The 21,953-nt window shown below is 32.2% G+C and overlaps 2 protein-coding genes across 2 annotated transcripts; one reads left to right on the forward strand and one right to left on the reverse strand.

Moving 5' to 3' along the window:
- The first annotated feature begins 3,966 nt into the window (after nt 1-3,966).
- On the forward strand, nt 3,967-8,337 carry LOC131841449 (BUD13 homolog). Its single transcript, XM_059189770.1, has 6 exons — nt 3,967-4,131; nt 5,247-5,430; nt 5,703-6,741; nt 7,107-7,200; nt 7,476-7,660; nt 8,150-8,337. The coding sequence occupies exons 1-6, from the start codon at nt 4,031-4,033 to the stop codon at nt 8,320-8,322; spliced, it is 1,776 nt and encodes a 591-aa protein (XP_059045753.1). The 5' UTR covers nt 3,967-4,030; the 3' UTR covers nt 8,323-8,337.
- Nucleotides 8,338-13,695: 5,358 nt separating this feature from the next.
- LOC131841435 (protein FAM98A) lies at nt 13,696-20,673 on the reverse strand. Its single transcript, XM_059189751.1, has 10 exons — nt 20,440-20,673; nt 18,870-19,102; nt 18,339-18,478; nt 17,493-17,628; nt 16,959-17,113; nt 16,172-16,372; nt 15,630-15,713; nt 15,234-15,388; nt 14,722-14,885; nt 13,696-13,971 (listed from the first exon to the last, which is right to left on the reverse strand). Exons 1-10 carry the CDS (start codon nt 20,475-20,477, stop codon nt 13,790-13,792), a joined length of 1,488 nt encoding a protein of 495 aa, XP_059045734.1. The 5' UTR covers nt 20,478-20,673; the 3' UTR covers nt 13,696-13,789.
- Between the last annotated feature and the right edge of the window lie 1,280 nt (nt 20,674-21,953).

The following is a 21,953-nucleotide window of genomic DNA, read 5'->3' on the forward strand; positions in this document are numbered from 1 at the left end:
TTTGCAACAAATATTATTGGCTCTACAACCATATTATATACTACTGAAATGATCTGAAACAAAATATATTTGTTATTATAGTCTGGGTTATTGAACCATTGACCCTGCATCTAGCCAAACGGATCTTGGCTGTCCTGCCAAGTACTATATTACATACATATTTTACGCGCTTAATTTTGATGTAGCAATGCTTTGACGTAACATCTTAAATAGTCTACGCATGGCCTATTTTATATTTGTAGAGCCAAACTATTGAATAATAATTATAATCCAGAATAACGGCCAAGACGCCATCTAAGCTACGCAGAACTTTTGTTATGAGTTATAGACAACCGATATAAATACTTATATACTTTTTATTGGAAGTACATAATGTACGCAGAAAAAACCCAGACCAATACAGTCATGAATATAAATGTTTGACTCGAACTTGTGACCATCAGGATACTGACTAATTGGTACATGAGAGTGGGACTGAAAAAAATACTGCGCGTACCTGAAACAATAGCAAATTTATTTGTCTCTATAGTGAAGCTAAAGTCTTAATAAACAAAAAGAATGTTGAGAACACCAAATGTCTAAAGCATTATTCACATTAAATTCAAAATATATTGGGAATATCATTGAACATTACTTGTAAATAAGAAAATATCGCGCTATTTTTTCTATATTAATATGTATAAAGATTTAAACAATTATTTCATTATTAGGTAACTAAACCATCAAGGAGTAATGGACGGAAAAAATTGCGAGATACAGCTGCTAAAAAGATAAAAAATATCTTTTGTTTATGGCTATAAAATATACACATTTCTAAAAAAAATATTTTAAATTAGTAACTACCTAATTAAAAAACTGTATTACGATAGTTAAAATCAAACATAACGAGACACATCATAATCGGTTTATTAGTTCAGGATGTACGATACCACAGGCCGACAGCCATGTCAACCACAACAGCACTGTAAAAAACAAGTGCCAACAGAGAACAAGTATTACTTAGGTGAACAAAATAATATTTATAATGTGTACAATTCATCTTAATTTCCAGCACCCCGCTCATTTGCATCTGCCCCGCTTAGACAGTGTGAGTGCTTCGCGAATTCAATTATTAAGTAAAAACTCTTTACAAGTTCCCAATTCAATTCAAGAGAGTTATTAATGCCAGAAATTTAGTCCCTTCGTTAATTAATCTTGTTACATCCAATTTACGGTAATACAGAATTTGTACAGAGATATAAGTCGCTCGTATAATATGATTAGCGTTTTAATTCATCCATTTTGAAATTTGAATCAGGAATTTGTTTTGATTTCAACTATGAAATTTAATAAGCTTTAATAAATATATTATCCAAGTTGTCTGAAGGCCGCCTTTTGTTTAGCACATTTATGTACAGTTTTCGTTTGTAATTATTTATTTTAATTAAATAAAAAATAAATTTTTTTTCGGTTGTTTTGTTTTTTTTTTTCGGCGTTTTGTTTCGGGGATGGTTACTACTTATAATCTGTAGAACAATCAGCCTGTTTTCACTTACAGTCACGTCATCGGCACTACCAATACGAGACTAATGTAAGTAATACATAATATAGAGATAGATACCCATTATTACATAGGGTAATTTCTTCATTATAATTTCTATATATTATGTACTTCATATATATAAAAGCTGCCCGCCCTGGCTTCGCACGGGTGTACATGTATTATACATATAAATCTTCCTCTTGAACTACTCTATTAATACTGCATTATAATCCGTTGCGTAGTTTGAAAGACCTAAGCGAACAGACAGCCAAAGCGACTTCATTTTATACTATATAAAGATATATATATTTATTTGAGTGTCTACAGCGTTATATATAAATACATTTTATAGGGGGATCGAATTCCCATTAACTAACAACCCCTCCACGTGGTTAATATGCAACAATATTTATACTGCATTATAATTAATTTTCTTAGGTGCATGAGCCTCACTTACAACATTTGCATAAGATTGAATTACAACACGTAAGTATTATAAGTGTTACTCAGTATACTAGCAATACCTACTAGTTATTACATGATACTAAGTTTTAATTACCATCTTTTATACTGTGTTTTTTTAAGCAAATAAATTATTATTATTATTATTATTATTTGCCATGATATTCATAGCTTTTTGTATTATGATTAATAGAAAATTGCTAATCTGTTAAAATTCTAAAGTGCTAAGAACTTATTTCCTATAATACCATAATATGATAAAAATGATAATGTTCTCATTTCAGCCACATCAACATCAGCAGATGGCGGATTTTAAGGACCATGTATGTATTTTTTTGTGATACATATTTATGGTTTAGTGAAGCATAATAAAATGAGCATGAAGTCAGGTCAGGTCGCCCATCTTGGTACATAGCAATTTACCATGATGGCTTCCATGGGAAACCGCGTGGAGGTCAACCTACATGGTACATTGGTAGAAATGGGGTTATTAGAACACATTACTAACAATCCCCCACCCATAAATTATTATTACTTAAATACTTAGGAGCTTATTACCGTGATAAAAAAATAAACTTATATTTTTACGTTTAGATCCATAGTTACTTGGTAAGTAAAAATAAATACATTTTAATTATAAAAATTATCTATTATTTTATTATAATTCAAATGTGTTTTTTTATCATAGGATTAACTTTTATTTATTTATGTGTTATTTTGCGAAAGTCAATTTCATTACTTAATAAATTTAAACAAAATAATATAAATCCATTATGTAATAATATGACAAACATTCATATTTAGCGGTTTCCTAACTCCTCAAATCAAAATGTCGAAACCGTCAAAACATTAAATCAATCAAAACAGTAAATATATTACGACCATTTCCAGAGAGAACAACAGTCACAGGACCGTGATGGAAAGGACGGTGACGACGACTACGAGCAGTAATGCAATTACCAAATACAGAATGAACTTATAATATGGACAAGGAATGTTTTTAATAAGTCAATTAAAATGCAAATAATCTACATAAAATGCAATAAGTATCTATATTGGTTTTATTTTAATAAACCCGCAAGTTTATTACCTACCCAATATTACTAACTATTAGTAACTATATAGATTTATTTATTAAACTAGCTTATTTTAAACCATTTACGTACCAATGTCTCATCTATTTCAGCCGCCAAGCAGGTTGCTTTGAAAAAGAACCGAAATAAAGATTTTTCAAACTACTTATTCTACCGCTGTTAGCCGCAGCTGGTCTTTGTAGCTTCACCGATGTAAGTGCAGATGTCACTCCAAACCCACGAAATGACTTATGGAGTGGTTAAAAGGCAACTTCTGCCTGACGTTAGAACCTCGGCTCAGGGCGTTCTATTGTCGATAGCTGTTCGGAGAATTATAATATATTAAGAACGCGATTCCACTATTATAGTTACTATTTGCTCATTGATTTCACTTACATAAAGCATACATTTCCATACCATACCTATAATATAATTTATATACCTAATAATCCATTAAAAGTCATTCAAAGCGGAGAGTCTTGAATGATTTTATAATAAATCCAGATTTTCTTTGCTTTATGAGTTACATACCATGTCTTTCTTTTAGGTATAAAATTTACTGCTGCAAAAAAAAATGTTTTCTTCGGTTTATCCCATCTCAGGGAAAGGCAAAAGGACTCAATACCATACAGCCTAGTCGTGCTGCGAATAATTCATCTAACACATCTTTAAAGTCAATGTCACTGGTACATTCTAATTGTCAAAATATTAACGTCAATTTCTCTATTATCTGTAATCCATCAATGTCAAAACTGTTGCAAAAAATAAAAATTCAATAACGCGTTTACTTCAATTAATTTTTAATTTGTATTTTATATTGTTCAATTAATAATGCCTAGTTTTCTTTATTTCTACAATTCGTATAATTTAATTTTTTATTGAACACATTAATGTGATTATAACTTTTTTATTTTAGTAACTTAAAACACATTGTAAAATTGATATATTTTACTGTAATAAGTGAATAAATATAATGACTGCGAAGATAGATCAGAAGGCGTATTTACAAAAATATCTTAGCGGTCCATCTGGAGACAAAAAGAAAAAGAAGAAGAAAGTTGTTAAAGGCAAAGGGTAAATATACAATCCATATTAGATCTTTTCCGCATACTAATAAATACAGGGTTTTCATATCTGTTATATATTTTTTAGATTAATTACTGTTTTATTCATTATATTGAATCTACCTCGCAACCATACACATAGCTACCGTACTAGCTAATTACTAGAACAATATCTTAATAATTATATTGACTCTGCATTCTGTTTTTTATTTATGTATGTTAAAATCGAATGGTGCATCCACCTGCGCTAACTGTTTATGTGGGTGGGGCAACAATGGAAGATGATAAGATGAGCATGAAGTCGGATCAGTTTCCCTATCTTAGTAAATTCACCATAAATTTTACATGATAGGGAAACTGACCCGATAGTGAACTGATGATGTTGATGATGGGTTCCATGTGGTTGTTAGTCCATAGTATTAACAATCCCCTTCCAAGCTCTCATTTTATCTCTGCTTTATGTATAAAATGTAATTGCTCACAATTTTCCAGTGTTTTAAAGTTGTAACAGTTGTATGTGTTAAGTTGTAATATGACAGAACAAATTTCATGTTCTAAATAATGATACATTATTTAGAACATGAAATTTAGTTTAGTGAGACCAAATTGCATAAATAAAGAAATTTTTGTCAATAATAAATATCCCAGAACAATTTACACAGCACCATCTAGTCACAAGATAAGCGTAGCTTGTGTTATGTGTGCTAGACAACTGACATAAATACATGAATACATTTTTTTTGTAAATAAATATATTACATAGAAAGCACCCAGACCTATACAAACAATCATATCATGATTGTTTCCGGTCCATGTGAGGAATCGAACAAAGCACCATCAAATAATAAACTATATAGTAGTAAATGAATCTATGTTGCCAATGTCACTGCTTAAATGAGTTAGTTTCATATAAATCAGAGTATGATCTAAATAATTTAAGCTTTAATGTTTGGGTGACAAGTGTATGGTAAAATACATTCTTTCTTTAAAAACTTATAAATAATTTGTGAGGTGTAACCAGCATAGTTTCCAGTTGCAAATTATTATCATTTACAATATTTTCTAATGTTACATACATTTTTCATGCCTATGAACTGCACTTTATAATTGTATTAATATTATCAGTTTCAGAATCATAGATGATGATTTAGATTTAACCAAATTAAGACCTCTTGATGGTGATGAACTTGATATACTAGATGAAGGCGAGGATGCACCACAAATAGCTGGAATCATTGATGATAGACCAGAGGAGCTGAAGAAGTTGGAGCAATTCAAGACCAATTCAAAATGGAAAGTTGTCAGTCAGGTATAAAACTATCCTATAATACTTTTTTTAACAACAATTTTATGAAAGGCAACCTAGTGAATTAAAATTATAAAGAGAATCATGCTACTTACACATAAATAACAATACTACTAGAACTAAAATACTATAAGAGAAGAATTTCAGCCTTTTTTTTTTTGCAATTAGTCTGTCTCATTGTCATAATTTCACCGTCATATATTTGCTCACAATGAACCTATTTTCTCATGATTATTGATCTAAAAAGTAATTTTTAATATATGCATATTTTTCAGGATGATGGTTTCAATAGCAAATTGCAAATACAAGAAATAAAAAGGGATGTCAAAGAAACAGAAAAAGAGAATGAGATTATATTTGGGAAAATGTACAGTGATTCAGAAGATGAAAAGAAAAATGATTCAGATCTGTCACCACCTAGAAAAACAGAAAAAGATGGTCAAAAACATACTTCATCTGCTAAAAAGCACCAAAATCATTGTGATAGTGACTTTAGTCCACCTAGAAAAGGGAGAGAAGCACCGTCAAAGAAAACTAAATCGGAAAACAGAAAAGAATATGATTCTGATTTGTCACCACCTAGAAAACAAAATGTACAGAGTACAAAAGATATTAAAAAACCAAGAAAACCAAGTAGATGGGGTGATGCTGAAGATACTGAGAGAAGACACAATTCATCACCCAAGAGAAGATCTCGGTCACCTCCACTGTATAAAAGACAATCAGATTCAGATGTTTCACCTCCAAGAAAGCAGCAGAAATCTGGAAAACAAAAGACTTATGATTCTAATCGTTCTCCATCTAGAACATCCAGAAAACATTCCCCGAAACGTAGACCTAAATCACCAGATTCTGATATTTCACCACCAAGAAAAAGAAAACAATCACCTGAAAGACCTAGGAATGATAAATATCGAAATAGTAATAAGAAAAACAACAAGAAATCTTATGAAGATTCTGATACTGATTTATCACCACCTAGGAAAAATAGAAGACAAAGATCACAATCACCTCCTAATAAATATAGGAAACATTCACCTGACATCAATCGTAGAAGGAAAGATAGTGATTCTGATCTGTCACCCCCAAGAAAAGATAAGAATTCTATGAGAGAAAGATATAGAAGAACTAGTAACAGTCCACCTCCAACCAATAAAAAAATGGCGAGAACATTAGAAGGAAAGATGGCAGGATTGCAGAATGCAAAGCAATTGAAAGAGGAAAATGAACAATTCAGGAGAAAAGAAGATGAAGCATTCAATAGAATGGCTGATGATGTATCTGGAAGGAATGCTCAAGTAGTCTCTAGAAAAGGTGAGTAATACTTTTATGTAATTTTAATGGGAAACTCACAGCCCATCTGATGGTAAGAATTAAGCGCCTATTTACAGGAACAGCACCACATACATCATGTCATCTAACACTCATTGCATCACTCATGTGTCGCCTTTGTGGACTAATGTCATTTAACTGCTTTATTTTAAGTCCTTTAACCGAATTCAAAAATCAAAAACATCTTACATAGCAAGCTGCTTGTTGACTGAAATTTGTAAGTCGAAACAAAGCAACAATCTGTCGTTGCTGTGTTACTTTTTTGTGTTAATTATGATTTTTTATTTAGTAATAAATGCGAGTATGTGATAAAGTATGTTGAAGTAATTAATTTATTAATATTCCAGTTAAAAGAGAAACTTCTGAAGATAGACAAAAACAGAGGGAAAAAGCTGAAAGGCAGAAACAATTAGATGAAAAATACAAAAAGTGGAGTAAAGGGTAAGTTCATAATTATTTGTAATAAAGTATATTAGTTATGTAATCTTGGACTGTCTGTTTATAATATTGAAATAATTAAAAAATACATGCATATGAATATAAATACGGTACATACACCAAAATTACATTTTTTAAACTCTTTTTCAGTCTGTCTGTTTCTTCCCGCTAATCTCTGAAATGTTTGGACCTATTTTGACGGGACTTTTATTGGCAGGTAGCTGATGTAATATCACTGATTAATAATAATCACTAAATGCTTTATTATCTACTTACAGTTTAAAACAAATTGAGGCACAAGAATCACGTGTGCAGGAGTTCCTGCATGAGGCGTCGAAGCCTCTCGCACGGCACAAAGACGATCGCGACTTAGAAGATAGTCTCAAACATATCGAAAGAGATGGTGATCCAATGTTGCAGTATATCAAGCAGAAGAAGAGAGAAAGGGGAGAGTTGGGTCCAGGTTAGTTTTTATAAGTGATCAACTAATATGCATATTATGCATACCAATACACATAGTTATATACATATGTTATATGCGAGGATAATACCTGCGACCTACGTTAGTAATGCAAGGGGAGTTCAATCAAACTGTCGAGATATTTAATGTTAAGGCCGACAAATTAAATCGACGATAGTAATAGAAGAGAATACCAATAAGTACTTGGTTTTAATATATAATTCGTAAATAGTAATTCATAATAAGTTTATAAAGCATACTGCAAAAGGTAGTATAATGCAACACAAATTGGATAGTTTGGGAGCATTCATATACATAGATTTTGTAGTGTGACACACACACACACACATATATTTATCAATATATAAAATCCATTTTTTCTGCTGGCCCTATCACCTTTATGTTAACATCCACATAAAGGCATAGATTTGTATGGGTTTTAGTTTGTTTTCAAATAGATAATGCATATAACTGTAAATATATTGTTTACAGAAATGCCGTCATACAAAGGCAGTTTCCCCCCAAACCGCTTCAATATAAGACCAGGCTACCGTTGGGACGGTGTAGACAGATCAAATGGTTACGAAAAGAAATATTTCGCCCAACAGAGCAAGAAGAAAGCGCAAGAGGAAGAGGCCTATAAATGGAGCACTGAAGATTTGTAAATAGATTGTGTATATACTCGTAATAATATTAATTATGAAATATAAATGTTTTTGTAATACTAAATAGTTTAAATTCGGTTTGTGGCCTAAAGTAGTAATTTAGAAATATAAAATTCCGCATAATATAAACTGGTGTCAGTAAATCACCAAGAAGTTTCAGAAAATCTCCAGGAGGCGGTAAAAAGAAGATTTTGAGTGGAAGTGGAAAATTCTTTAGACAATTTACACTGAATAATATTACTATGTCATATTCTGTTATCTGTGATATTACGGACATCAGTTTATCATGACACCCTTAATAACCCTGAATGCTTTACACTTCTGGAAGGCTGAGATATGATGTCTCTCATCCTATAATTTTACTATTTTATCTCAACCTTTAACCTAAACTAAGCAGTTACGGTTGAGGTAAAGTAGTGAAATTTCTGTAAGCACATAGCAAGACTCTTGATAGCTGAAATAATAATAATAATATTTATATCTCCTCACAAACATGTATGGCAACAAGTACATGTAGTATTTTGGATAATACAATGCATAACTTTATTTTTACACTCAATTGTTAAAGCTGTATCTGAAATTTTTGTTGTAATGTTGAGAAGCTTGTTTCTGAAATAGGAAAACAAAGATGCTTAAGACGTCTTTTTACAAAGTAATCTGTAGTGACTTTGTAAAAATTGGATCAAATAAAAGACATTGTGTGATATAGGGATTTTATTAAGTCTTTAAAATCTGATATTGCTTGTAAGTCATATCGATTATTGTATAAATAACAATTTTCACTAAATACTTATTCGCCGAAAAAAATATTAAGACAACTTTTATATACGCTATTAAATCTAAAAATATATTGAGCTATATTTATATTCTATATGCTTTTAATAGCTAACAGTGCCGGATTAAGCCAGGGGCTGTAGCATACTTTTAAATAGTACATAACTTAGTTTCGAAATTTAGGTTTAAAAAAGAGCAAACAAACGTCCAGTGTTATACCTGATTTAGATTTTGTTCAAACAAAACTAAATTTTTAAATCAAAATCCATGTATTATCTTATTAGGTTTTAAAAAAAGAGCACCCCCAAACGACCAATCTTGAATCTAGTTTAGACTTTTTGCAAACTAAAAAAAATTTTTTATTTTATTTTTAGGATAGGTTCAGACAATGCCCGTTAATACATGGGACCTATAACATTGGCTACTAAGCAAATCCGGTACTGGTAACTAAATAAAAGTCAGCGTCTAGTACGAAACAACAGTACAGTTCGGTATCACTAGAATGCTTTTTCATATCAATTAGGTTTGGTGGACCATGGAAGGGCACTAGGACCACATATATATTACGTCACAGGACATTTCTTTGGCGTTCAAATACCATGTTTTAATACTCAGATATGAAATTGAAATGTTATATCGTGAAATTAAGAATCCTCTCACACCTTGATGCGCTTTGTTTGGCCTTCCATGGTCCACCCACCTTATGAAGCGCTAGCTGAGTCCGCAACTTCATGCCCGTTTTATCCGTATAAAATAAATACTAAATTTTAAGTGAGGCTTTCCACAACACAGCAGCCTAACATATAAAACCACTCTCAAATCGGTTGTCTTTCTGAGAATAACACCCAAAACCGAATAGAAAAAAAATAACAGTCATTGTTTTAAGTTCTTATATAGTTTTTCTCATATATCTCCCATGTACAGACAACAACCAGTTACATTTTATTATATACTAACTGTTTATACTAATTTCAGAGACAATGCTAACTAATATTATAAATGAGTCTTTATGTCTTAACAAATAGCAAAAGCAAACTTAATACAAGGCATAAATATCATATGGATTAAAGGCCAAAGGCCAGACTCATCCTGATTAACAAAGCCAGATCAAAATGATACATATAAATAAATTATGTAACAGATGGTAAATAAATCTATGATACCTATGTATAACTATAGAAACCCAAATAACAAATGTAACAATTAAGTTTCTTGGCAGTTCTCAACTAAGCAAAAATACAGGTCTTCAGAGCCAACATTTTTACAAGCTAGCGGCTCACCTGATGGTAAGTGGTAACCGTCGCCTATATACATAAGCAGCAATACAAAACCTGATATTATAATGTTACACCTGTGATACTAATCATGCATTGTCATTCCAGAGGAATAAAATTGCTCTCATTGTAATTTCACTACCTAATCTGATCCTAGAAACGAAATACGGCTTACGAAGCAAGGTGACGACTGAAATCATTGACACTGAAGTACTCACGAAGACGACTCTATAAACTACATCCGATCTCCAAACGTGCTGGATTCTACAACCCATAGTAAAAAACAATAATATGCATAAGTGATAAAAATGTCCTACATGATTTATTAATTTGACTCACAAATTTCTCTTATTATAATATTAGCATACATTGTTAGTTTTAAATTACTAATTTCACAGAAAAAGACCCTAATAGCATCTTTACCAAAATGCAAAAAATAGCAGAATATAGATAGGTGAGTAGGTAGATAGATGTGAGTGCCAACGAAGGCATAGACTAATTAATTTACTGACTGAATCATTCTAATCACAATCAGATTGATCAATCTATATCGTCGCAAGCACTCGGTTTTAGGTCTAGGGGATAACATTGAAGACTAATACTAATAATTTAGTTTATGATTGGATTAAATGGTGAAAATGTTTGGAAATTTCAAAAGCAAAATATGGAGTATTCATAATTGTCTTAGTCGTACATTTTTGTGCTATATATGCTATGATAAAATGTATAAAAAAGAGCACTTTTTATTAAAAAACTTAGTTTTTTTAAATTTATTACAACATTAAAAAATCGTTAAATAGTGTAGATGCAAACCTTTGATGTAAGAAGGCTCATATTATTTGAAACTGCTACCCCATTATGTATCACTGTTATTATAACTTTCAAATGTAGCATTAAAACAGACGAGTTCGCCAAGTTCTATTGATAGCAATTTCTACAGTGAAATTGTCTATGGTACTTATAATTTGTAAATTGAACATTCTATTTTATTTCATACGAGACTTGTTGATAACAGGTTTACATAATTAATCTAACGTACAATTCTACTTACACTACTTAATGGATTTATATTATTTTGTTTAATTCCGCTACAATTAGCATGTGACACCGCTAAATATATTCAGTGCGGACATTTGACTACCGTTATTATCTTCTCTAATGGTTATCAAATTCTGACCGTTATTGAGTATACATCTATTTTGCCACACGTGTTTACTCTTAACGAGGTATCATTAGATATAAAATACGGTTTGGAAGCTTAGTGTTGTCACGATTTGGTCGCCGAACATATTTGGCGTCTCACACAAGGTAATTGTAGCGGAATTAAACAAAATAATTCAGTAAATCGTGAAATGGACTTCCGCAAAATAACACCTCACTCGATAAAATATAACTTAGAACTGATAGTAAAATAATACATATAAAAACGACATAATCTGTTATCATTGAACATTATTAGCAATTGCGTAACAAAAATTAAGTAATTGTTACTTTTCTTATGTATGTACATAAGAATGATGATAAAAAATGGCAAACATGTTGACGGGTGGAGCCCACCTGATGGTAAGTGCTAAACCGTCGCATATACATGAACAGCACTACGGACATCACGTTATCATGTGATATTGACGACTATGTTGCCATTTCAGGGAACTAAGATGTCATGCCTCTTATCCTTTAATTTCAAGTATTTGATTTGTATTGTGGCATTAACAACCAAACCGATTTCCTTTACCCACGTTAATGATTATGTAACGCAGTTGCAGTTGCCTATTTTAAAACCATCGCTAGTGAAAATATTGTATATATTAATATAATATATAGCTTTATCACCCTACAATTATGTAGCTTACATTATTTAAACAGTGAAAGAATTCGTGAAATCTGTTCAGTGGTTACTTCATATATTATAAAGTATAATAAGTATAGATTTGACATTCACACATGCAAACTTTAAAATTCGTTTTGCAATTCCCACCATCAAATGATACATAATCGCAAACCCTTCACTTTCTAACTGTCAAAACTAATGCAACTGCGTTACTTCATCAAACCAAAATGTCTGTTGCCACTATACTATTTTCCTACATTCATATTTTGTACTTTTCATTTCTACACTTCACATACACACACACACAACAGCACAATACAGTGTAATTAATGCACAAATACTACAATCAGATAGAAAAACACCAAATAAATTGTTAACTTGATTCTTTATTAACATATAATTCGCTAATTTATACGTGACACCACGTAAGCTTGGAAATCCAAAATTATGCGTGAATTCCATGCAAATTTACAAATACATGCAGTATTTTATAAGGATGTGTAATAAAAACTACAACTAAGCGTATAATATCATCATTATTACATTATAACCAAGTTTTTTTTAATTTTAGCGGGAACAATAAAAAAAAGGATTGAAAATAAATATAAAAGCAGATCACGCTATAAACACATAATATTTAAACTACGAACATCAAAATAAATTAGTTGATCAATACATGTAATCTGTTAGACTACTCTGGAAACTAATTCCGATATAATAAAATTGGATTACGAGGTTTCGCACATTTTATATTCTTGAATTACAATACGAACGAATTAATTTCATATTTCGTAATAATTGAAATGATAAATAATTATAATAATAATATTGTTATTAATTTAATCAGTTTTGTCCTGATTACGCTTAAAAAAACAGTAATAATCATAATAACACAGGACACAGCCCCATCTAGAATTTTTTTAATACGTACATAATATATATAGAGAAAACAAATTGATACACGCAATCATATGAATACAAACGTTTACACCGTGCGAGGAATCGAACCCGCTACATCAAAAGTAAAGCAGTGTGGATGAGATAAATTAAATCTAAATATTGAGATTAGACTCCAGAGCAGACTTGTTCATAAAAATATTAATTATGAATTTTATATTACTTAATGAAATAGTAACTCTTTCTTACAATAATTTGAATGGAAGCTATATTGGCTTTACTTGTATGTCCTGCATTATTGTTAATTATCTGGATAATTCAGAATACAGCCTCGGATCTTAGGGGGCAGCAAGTTCTGGGGGCGGCTAATTCAAACTTGGCAGATGAATATATAACTTGTCATTAACGCACCTTTAACAAATTGACTACTAACAGAGAGACGTCAAGTAAATTGTTGTGTTAAATTTGAAAATAACGATACAGCTATTAATAAAGCCACAATAATTAACAGCAATACTAATTGGACAAATTGTATGTTAATATGTATATTGCAAACAAGTTGGATGGAGGGGGTGAAACGGGTAAGTTTTTAGAGGGGGCGGCATTTTAGTTTTTGGCCAGCCTAGAAATAAATGATCCGTAGCTGAGTATGAGTATGATACTGCAATTAATACAGCATGCTAAGTAAATATCAGCGACGTCCCCGATAGCCCCCTCGACCTCGTCGGTCCCGGTCATCGTGCTGGTAATACCCTTGGCTCTGATACCCTTGACCTTGATTGTAATCTTGACTTTGACCTTGGCTGTATCCTTGACTGTAACCTTGAGTTTGGTATCCTTTGTTGTAACCCCCACTATTCCCGCCACTTCCACCTTCAACATAATATATTTTGAATTAGTAAATATAAGGTCATGAGGAGATTTGTTTCTTTTCTTTAACCCTATGCAGTAGCATAGGGTTAAAGAAAAGAGACAAATCATAAATGTTATTGACGCTAGACTTGACATATGATAGGAGTTTGTAATAGACCTACATGAATAAAGATATTCTGAATTTAAATTTCAATAGGAGGGGGAAACTTTTGGAATAGAATAGAATAGAAAATCATTTATTCAAATAAACTTACATTGAAGCACTTTTGAATAGTCATTACATTTTTTTAATCTACCGCTCATTCAAAAAGCTGTCTCATCACAAGAAGAACGAGCAAGAAACTTGCGTGTTGCTCTTTTAAATAATTTTATTATTACTTTACATTTTTAAGTTTAAGTGTGTGAATACAAACCACCAATTAGTGGGAGGTTGGGGCAATTTATACGACACGATGAACTTATTAAAAAAAATATCGAAGGGAAAAAGAAGAAAAGAGAAGAGGTAGACCAACACACAGTATATAAGTAGATTCGGGAAAAACGGGAGTCGTGTGGTATCAACAACTAAAGAGAGAGATAAATTCTTGGTGAATTTATCGTGTTGGGCTAACTGACCGGACGTCATGCTCATCCTGTCATTCTCTACTGGTGCCCCGCCAGCGTAAGCCGTTAGCGCAGGCGGGTGCACATTCCATTATCATCCATAAATAACGCACTAGACCACTGAGTCAGTCAAATTATTTTACAAACCTTGATTATACTGATTGTAGTTGCCCATACTGTCGTAACCACCGCTCTGGTTGCTGTGCCCGTGGCCGTTTTTCCTTTCATATTGATTATAACCGCCCGGCGGTACTTCATATGTCTGGTAGTTTCGCGAGCTTTGGTTAAAGCCGGCTGGACTAGTTTGGGGCCTGAGGATTCAATATTGATAATTAAACATCTATGTATGTAATTTAAGAGGGTTATCTAGTCCAAATAGAATAAATAAATAATATAGACCCCTGGATAATTAACACAGCGCTATCTAGTCGCATAGTAAGGAGAGCTTGTAATTACAAATATATATTTATATAGTTTTTTCTATGTATACGTAATATACATAGAAAAAACCCAGACCGATACAAATAATCATACTCATGACTACATATGTTTGCACCGTGCGAGGAATCGAACCCGCGACCATCGGAAGTATAGCGGTGTACTAAACCGTTAGACCACCGAAGTCGTCATGTAGAATAGCCCCCCAACCTATAACTCACCTGGCCTGCTCCCCAGACGACTGGTTGTATCCTCCTTGTACCCGGCCACCGCGACCCCCGGAAGGTCCATTGTGTCCCCCAGGGGGCCCGCCGCGCCCCCCGCCACCCCCAAAACCGCCACCACCGCGACCCCCTCTGCCACCGCCGCGTCCGCCCTATAATTAAAATTTATTTATTATTTTCGTGAAAAGTCACGTATTATTAAAAAAAAGGTGTTAAAGCACAATTGAACAGCGCGGATAGCGCAAGCTACCGGCACGCGCGGTATTTCTCGTTCTCTTTGTCTACATTTACATACATTTTATTTCCTGCGTGAAAGGCTATTCGCTTTTGATTGGAGATTAAGATTGGATTTAAGATTTTGATTGGAGACTGTCCAGTTGACACAATACATACTTGCGGAGCGGTTCTTTGCTGCCATGATGGCATTTCCGGCGGTGGTGGCTGTTGTTCATTCGGCCGTCCACCTCTATCTGGAACCTACAAAAAACATATTGTTTTGATATATTTCCCTTCCTAATGTAACATAATTAATGCAATATCTGAAAAAGGTTATGAATAACATACTCGACTCGACTACAGGTATACTGAAATTATAATATTATCTCACATTATAAATGATTGACTGAAATTAAATTATATGTCTGTGTGTTTGTTACCCGTACACTAAGAGCTGAACAGATCGTAATGAGATTTGAGATGATGATAGAACTGTACTAGACAACCGATACAAATTATGTATTTGTATCGGTTGTCGAGTGTCGCTTATTCATAGAAACACCCATACCGATACAAACAAACATGGTTATTAATACAAAGTTTGTACCGTACGAGCAATCGAGCCCGCTACTAATTGAAGTGAAGTGGTATGCTAAACGGCTAGACCAGCGAGGCTAGTATGGCGATTTACTTAATGACTCTGTCCTATAATTACTTACCTGTCCTATAATGACTTTGTTGACATCACTCTGGGTATTCTTCCGGACACTAGCGCTGGAAGTCTTCTCGACTTGTAACAACGTCGTCCGGGCGGCCAGGAAGTCGGACAGCTTCACATCCGGTTTCACCTTGAGGTGCTCCCGTTTCGGACGGTAGGTGGATTGGATGTCATCCTTTTTAGACTTCAAGCGGTCAGACCACTGTAAACAATAGAATGTATAGAAAGATTTTAATTAGTGATGCAATAAATGGATATACTAGTGATAACTTTTTTTATAATAAAAAGAAACTCGTTATTGCGAACTAAAGTAAGAAGTACAAAAAAAACTGCGGTAGGGAAGTGTATGGATCGGATTTAAAGGGTACAAACAGTTTATCTCGATTTCCGGCAAAACTACAAATTCTATGTAAAAAATTTAAATTCAAAGTCGTAGATAATAAACTTTTGTATTTATACTCTTTTTAAATTACTTTTATGTGAAAACTGCAAAAAACAAATATTTGGTTTACATTTTTAAGTTTGACAAAAAATATTGTAAAATACGGTAAAAACTTATTAACCAAACACTGCAATTTTTTAACTTATTTTGACTTAATATCGAAAAAGCACCCTAATAGTCATTCGAAAATTCTCACGTCCATATATCAGTTTCTTTTTTAAAAGTCAGTCAGGCTTTCTCTAAAATCTTTCTGATGTAAAAAATAAGTACACGTAAAATGTGTAAATAATATGTACGAGGATTCCCAGACGACTGTAACACTATTTCTGGTAAATAGTTACTGTACCTCAAAACTCTGTATGGTGCATTCAAGCCTGGTGATGAGTGTTTCTCTTCTCAGGCGGTACTCCTCGAACATTTCTGTGTAGTCTGTCTCTAGTTTCTTCCAGTCTTTCTCTGTTATTGATTTATTGTATAATGGTTTGCCGACTAGTTGATCACCTAAAAATGCAAAGAAAATTATAATGAAACATACCTGGGTATGTTATATAACGCCTGTTATTTCAGATGGGGTAGTCAGAGTCAACTGTCGATGTTGTGATGAATGAAAATTTCGGTATATTTTTAATCTACCGGAGCGAGTCTACTGCTAACTCTCGGTATATTGTTTAATATAGGTGTTAAAACTGGAGTCAGTCAGCAATATAAATTGAGTTTATCCGTGATCATGGCGGTTGAAACACTGCCGAAATATCGGAAACTCAATAAATATACAACGTGGTAAGATCCCGTAATTTTTCAGAAACTCAGATCTCTTTATCGTAATTCAGGGTAGTAAATACAGTAGTAAAAAAAAACTTTCAAACAAAATTATAGATACCTTCTTTCTGTATTGTATCCTTCAGCTTTGCCTCTAATTTAGAGAACAACATCTCTGGTGTGATGTTTGGAGGCGGTTTATTAAATTTAAGAGAGATCAATATTTCCTTCAGATCCTTGGCTGTTGGCGATTCTTGCTGAAATAACAAAACATTTCACAAGTTAAATAAATATTACAGGCACAACTGCCCAGATGAGAGATTGCGAAAAATGGAGTCCAACTTACATTTATAATTTACCTTAATAAAAAAATCTGTATTTGTATAGGTAGGTTTATTCAGACACCTATAAAAAGTAAAATTTACTGAGCATTTGGAAAGTAGCTGGGGTCAAAAATAAAGAAACTCCACTCTATATTTCAAATGTATAATACCATTTGAAAGTTTTTAGTGACCCATCGCTAGCAATCCATAAGACCACCTCCATGCAGTCTCCTATAACAATTATCATGATTGATTACTAGTGACCATATCACAACTGACCCATCTATTGAGACATCTCATACCATAATCCTGGTGCCTCACCAGCGTATACTGTTCACGCAGGTAAACACGAGTGTTCTATATCAAACTCTTTTCAAATAAAATTGCTACATTATAAAGTTATAAAATAACCATCTCTTATATATGTATATATATAAAAATTATGGTCATCATGTTATCATGCTGAAATTTCACTACCTTATCTCACCATTCAGCCAAAATACAGCTTACAAAGCTAGTTACATAAACTAGGTAACACTGAGATTCTTATCCAAACAAAATTGGCAATTGTATGTACTTACTTACTATATTTATATAATAATACTATATTTATATAATAATACAATATTTATAAAAAAAAATACCATAACAATTTCCATTCCAGAACCCTTCTTTTTACTAGGCTTGATTGTAGATACCATTCTTGCTGCCATCAGTTCTGATATCATATAGTCTAATAAAAGTAGTCTATCCTCCTTTGACTGCAGGCGAGAGGACATATGGCCTAAAAAAATTAAAACTATATATATAGTGCCAGTCTTAAATAATATTAAAATTTCAATGCTGAACTATCTACTTTCCCTTTTACAAGATACAATATATGTGTATGTAAATATTATATTGATTATATTACATTATTATGTATATTGGACATAGACATTATGATAATAATAGAATTTCATGTCATTTTTTTTAATACATCCTTAAAAAAATAAATTTTACATATTACTTATCATAGCTTTTAACAGCTAATGTTGCTACATAATACAAACCATTCATGCTTATTCTAGCCTCCTTCAGGGGTACCTTTAGCAGTATATACCAATAGGACTGGCTGGCATACCATTCCATTATCATCCAGAAAAAATAAATTCATAATAACAGTGATAAATTACCTATAACCAATGCTTTATATGGACATCCAAGCTCTTTTAGAAACGAACTCAACTCCAGCAAGAAGGACACAGATTCATCAGGATTATTCATCACATTTATGGTTTCCTCCAGGTGGCATAGTGTCTTCAGTTCCTCAGCCAGGATGTGGATCAGTTTAGTGAACTCCAGAGATTTGGGGCCACCATCAAGGGCCTTCATGAAGGCCACTTCATCCAGAAGTGGGCCCTCATAACTGTTTGAAATTTACATGTAATTTTATTATACAAAATTAATATAAAAAATTATAGAAAAAATATATATTCTATATAAAATTCTTGTGTCACAATATTGTGACACAAGATACTACTCAGATATGGTTTGACCAATTTTTATGAAATTTTATATGCATATTTAGGAGGTTAAAGAATCAACTACTATCTATATTTCGTAAGTGATAAAGGTTTTTTTAATTTTTTTTATAATATGGCATTAAAAATACAAATAGCCCTAAACTTTCACCCTTCTATTGAAAACCCCTATTTTTTAATAGAGATTTTAATTTATATGGCAAAACAGTGTTTGTTTATTCCAGCTAGTGTATATATAATTATTGCTTTGTAACTCTATGTAACTCATTTTTAATTTATGTAGTGAAATGATAATATCCATTACAGGGATACAATTCTTATTCTAAGAGGAAAAACAGTTTTTTTTACAATAATCTTCATAAGGCTTCAGGCTTGTTACTGCTTTATTGACACATACATCTTTAAGAAAGAAGAAGTGTTGTTGTCAATATTGAAGAATAGTAGTTAAATTGCTAGCAATATGCCAGTTCAGACCAATCTCCATGTAGCCCCTGACCTTAGTAGTCTAGCACACCACTATAGTTGATTATGGGTTGAATATATGCATAATACAAACATTTGTATTCATGAATGCAAATGTTTGTATTAGTCTATTGGTTTACTATTCCTATAGTTTACAAAAAAGTTTTAAGTATTTCAATCAGTACTTTAGTACCCACAATATAAGATATGCTTAGTTTGGAACTACATAGATCTGTGTGAATTGTGCTTGGTTATAATAACCAAAAAAAACCTGCTACATATGGACCCCTAGCCACACCCCAATCCTGTACCCCCTAGGACTTGAGAAAAAAGGTATATATTTATCATTTCACATTATATTGATATGTATCATCAAACAGTACGATAACACTTGTTAAAAAGGGGTATAATCAATGTCTATTCAATTATAACACCGACGCGAGACCTCATAGGTTATCAAATTTGATCCGGCAATTACGAAAAAATCAATATATGATACCTGCATATATATAGTTAAGTTTATTAATAAAATTATTGAAGAAATAAGTCTAGTAATGTTTAAAACATCCTAGACCTTCAAAATGTGATTACTTTTAGAAATAAATGTAATTGAATTATGGTACAGCTGTTTAATATAACCTCCAAGTAATAACCTCATAGTAAACCTTTCAAATGGTAAAACTTATAAATACAGAGATATAATTCAAAAGAAATATGTATTTAGTAAATTAAAAGCAAATTTTATACACAATAAACTTACCCCAAATCGCTTAATCCATCTAAGACATCGTTTTCCATGTTGTAATTATGTTCGTTTCATTCGATATAAATATTATTTATACTTATTTAAAGTTATAAAAAAATCAGAATTTATATTAGAGATTATGACTCCTCTATTGGTTAAAATTAGCTTTAATTTAAGTAGGTTTCTTAATTCGTTCAGATTCTTTTTTATGCTACGCCAACCATAGAAACCAAAACCAAGAGAACGCCACTACACTGTGTTACCATATGACTGTCTAGTAATTTTAACCAAAGTAGTAATTTTATCCAAAAGTCCCCATAAAATAAATTTTGAAGAAAAATCCTCGAATAAAAAAATATGTTTCGTGACCATGTATTTGAAACATTTTTGCTAAATAGCTCTTTTGTTCTTCTGTCTTCTTTTCATACTTCGACCGGTTCGCAAAATAGATATGTAGTGCTTGATGTACAATAGTTTTTATTTTTTTTATGCTATACTAATGTGAAAATGATGATATTTTTTTAAAATAAATTATTAGAATATAAACCTGCAAGCTATAATTTCCAAAAAGCATATTCCACTGTTCTTAAAAATTATAGACGGAAGCTATTTATTCTAGTTTTTAGATATAACGCCCACCTTAACATGGTCTTAAAGTTTTCTACCTTCCAAAATATCTTAGAAATAACAATTCTCCCATAACATTTATTTTTCCTAAAGTAGGGAAAATATCTAAAATAGCAACTTTACGTCATTGTCAAATATTTAAAAAAAAGGAAATTATTTTTGTTTAGGATTTCCCTACGCTGAAGGCTAAAGGTCACAGCCCATACATCCTTGTCTTTGGTAATATCGATAATTTAATATGAATTTAAGTAGGTTATAACAGTAATAAGCCATTGTCAATTTAAGTATAATTTGCTAGATTTGTAAAATACTTCAGGTACTATAATCTACATAATCTATATGTGACACACGGTTCTACAAACGGTACTTATCTACAAAGAAACTAAAGTACCATGTACTAATGAACGGAAGTTAACTGACTACCTACGAAGTTGTAGGTAAAAGCTAATACTACTAAACTAAACTAATACTATAGTTCAAATTTTATGTTATTTGTGAAGTACAGGTAATAAAGATTTTAAATTAAATAATTTCATTTACTCTATCTATCTATAATCTATAATCTATACATATATATATAATGTGCATTTACTGTACCTACTTAGGTATAACTTTTTTTTTAATGGAGGTATATGGCATGGTCTGGTCTGGTCTGGTTTACGCTGGCGGGGCACCAGTGGAGGATGATAAAATGAGCATAAGGTCAGGTTATGCCATTGTGGTAAATTTATCACGTAATCACAACATTTTCTAGATTCTCAGGGGGTACCACTTGAATTGAGGTCAACCTGCCATGGTTTATTGTACATACCCCTTCCCCTTATAAATAACTTATTATGACGACCTCGGTGGTCTAGCGGTTTAACACACTGCTTTACTTTCGATGACCGCGGGTTCAATTC

Source organism: Achroia grisella, unplaced genomic scaffold (assembly GCF_030625045.1).
Source record: "Achroia grisella isolate CSIRO2021 unplaced genomic scaffold, CSIRO_AGI_Agris_v1 utg170, whole genome shotgun sequence".
NCBI classification, from domain to species: Eukaryota; Metazoa; Arthropoda; class Insecta; order Lepidoptera; family Pyralidae; genus Achroia; species Achroia grisella.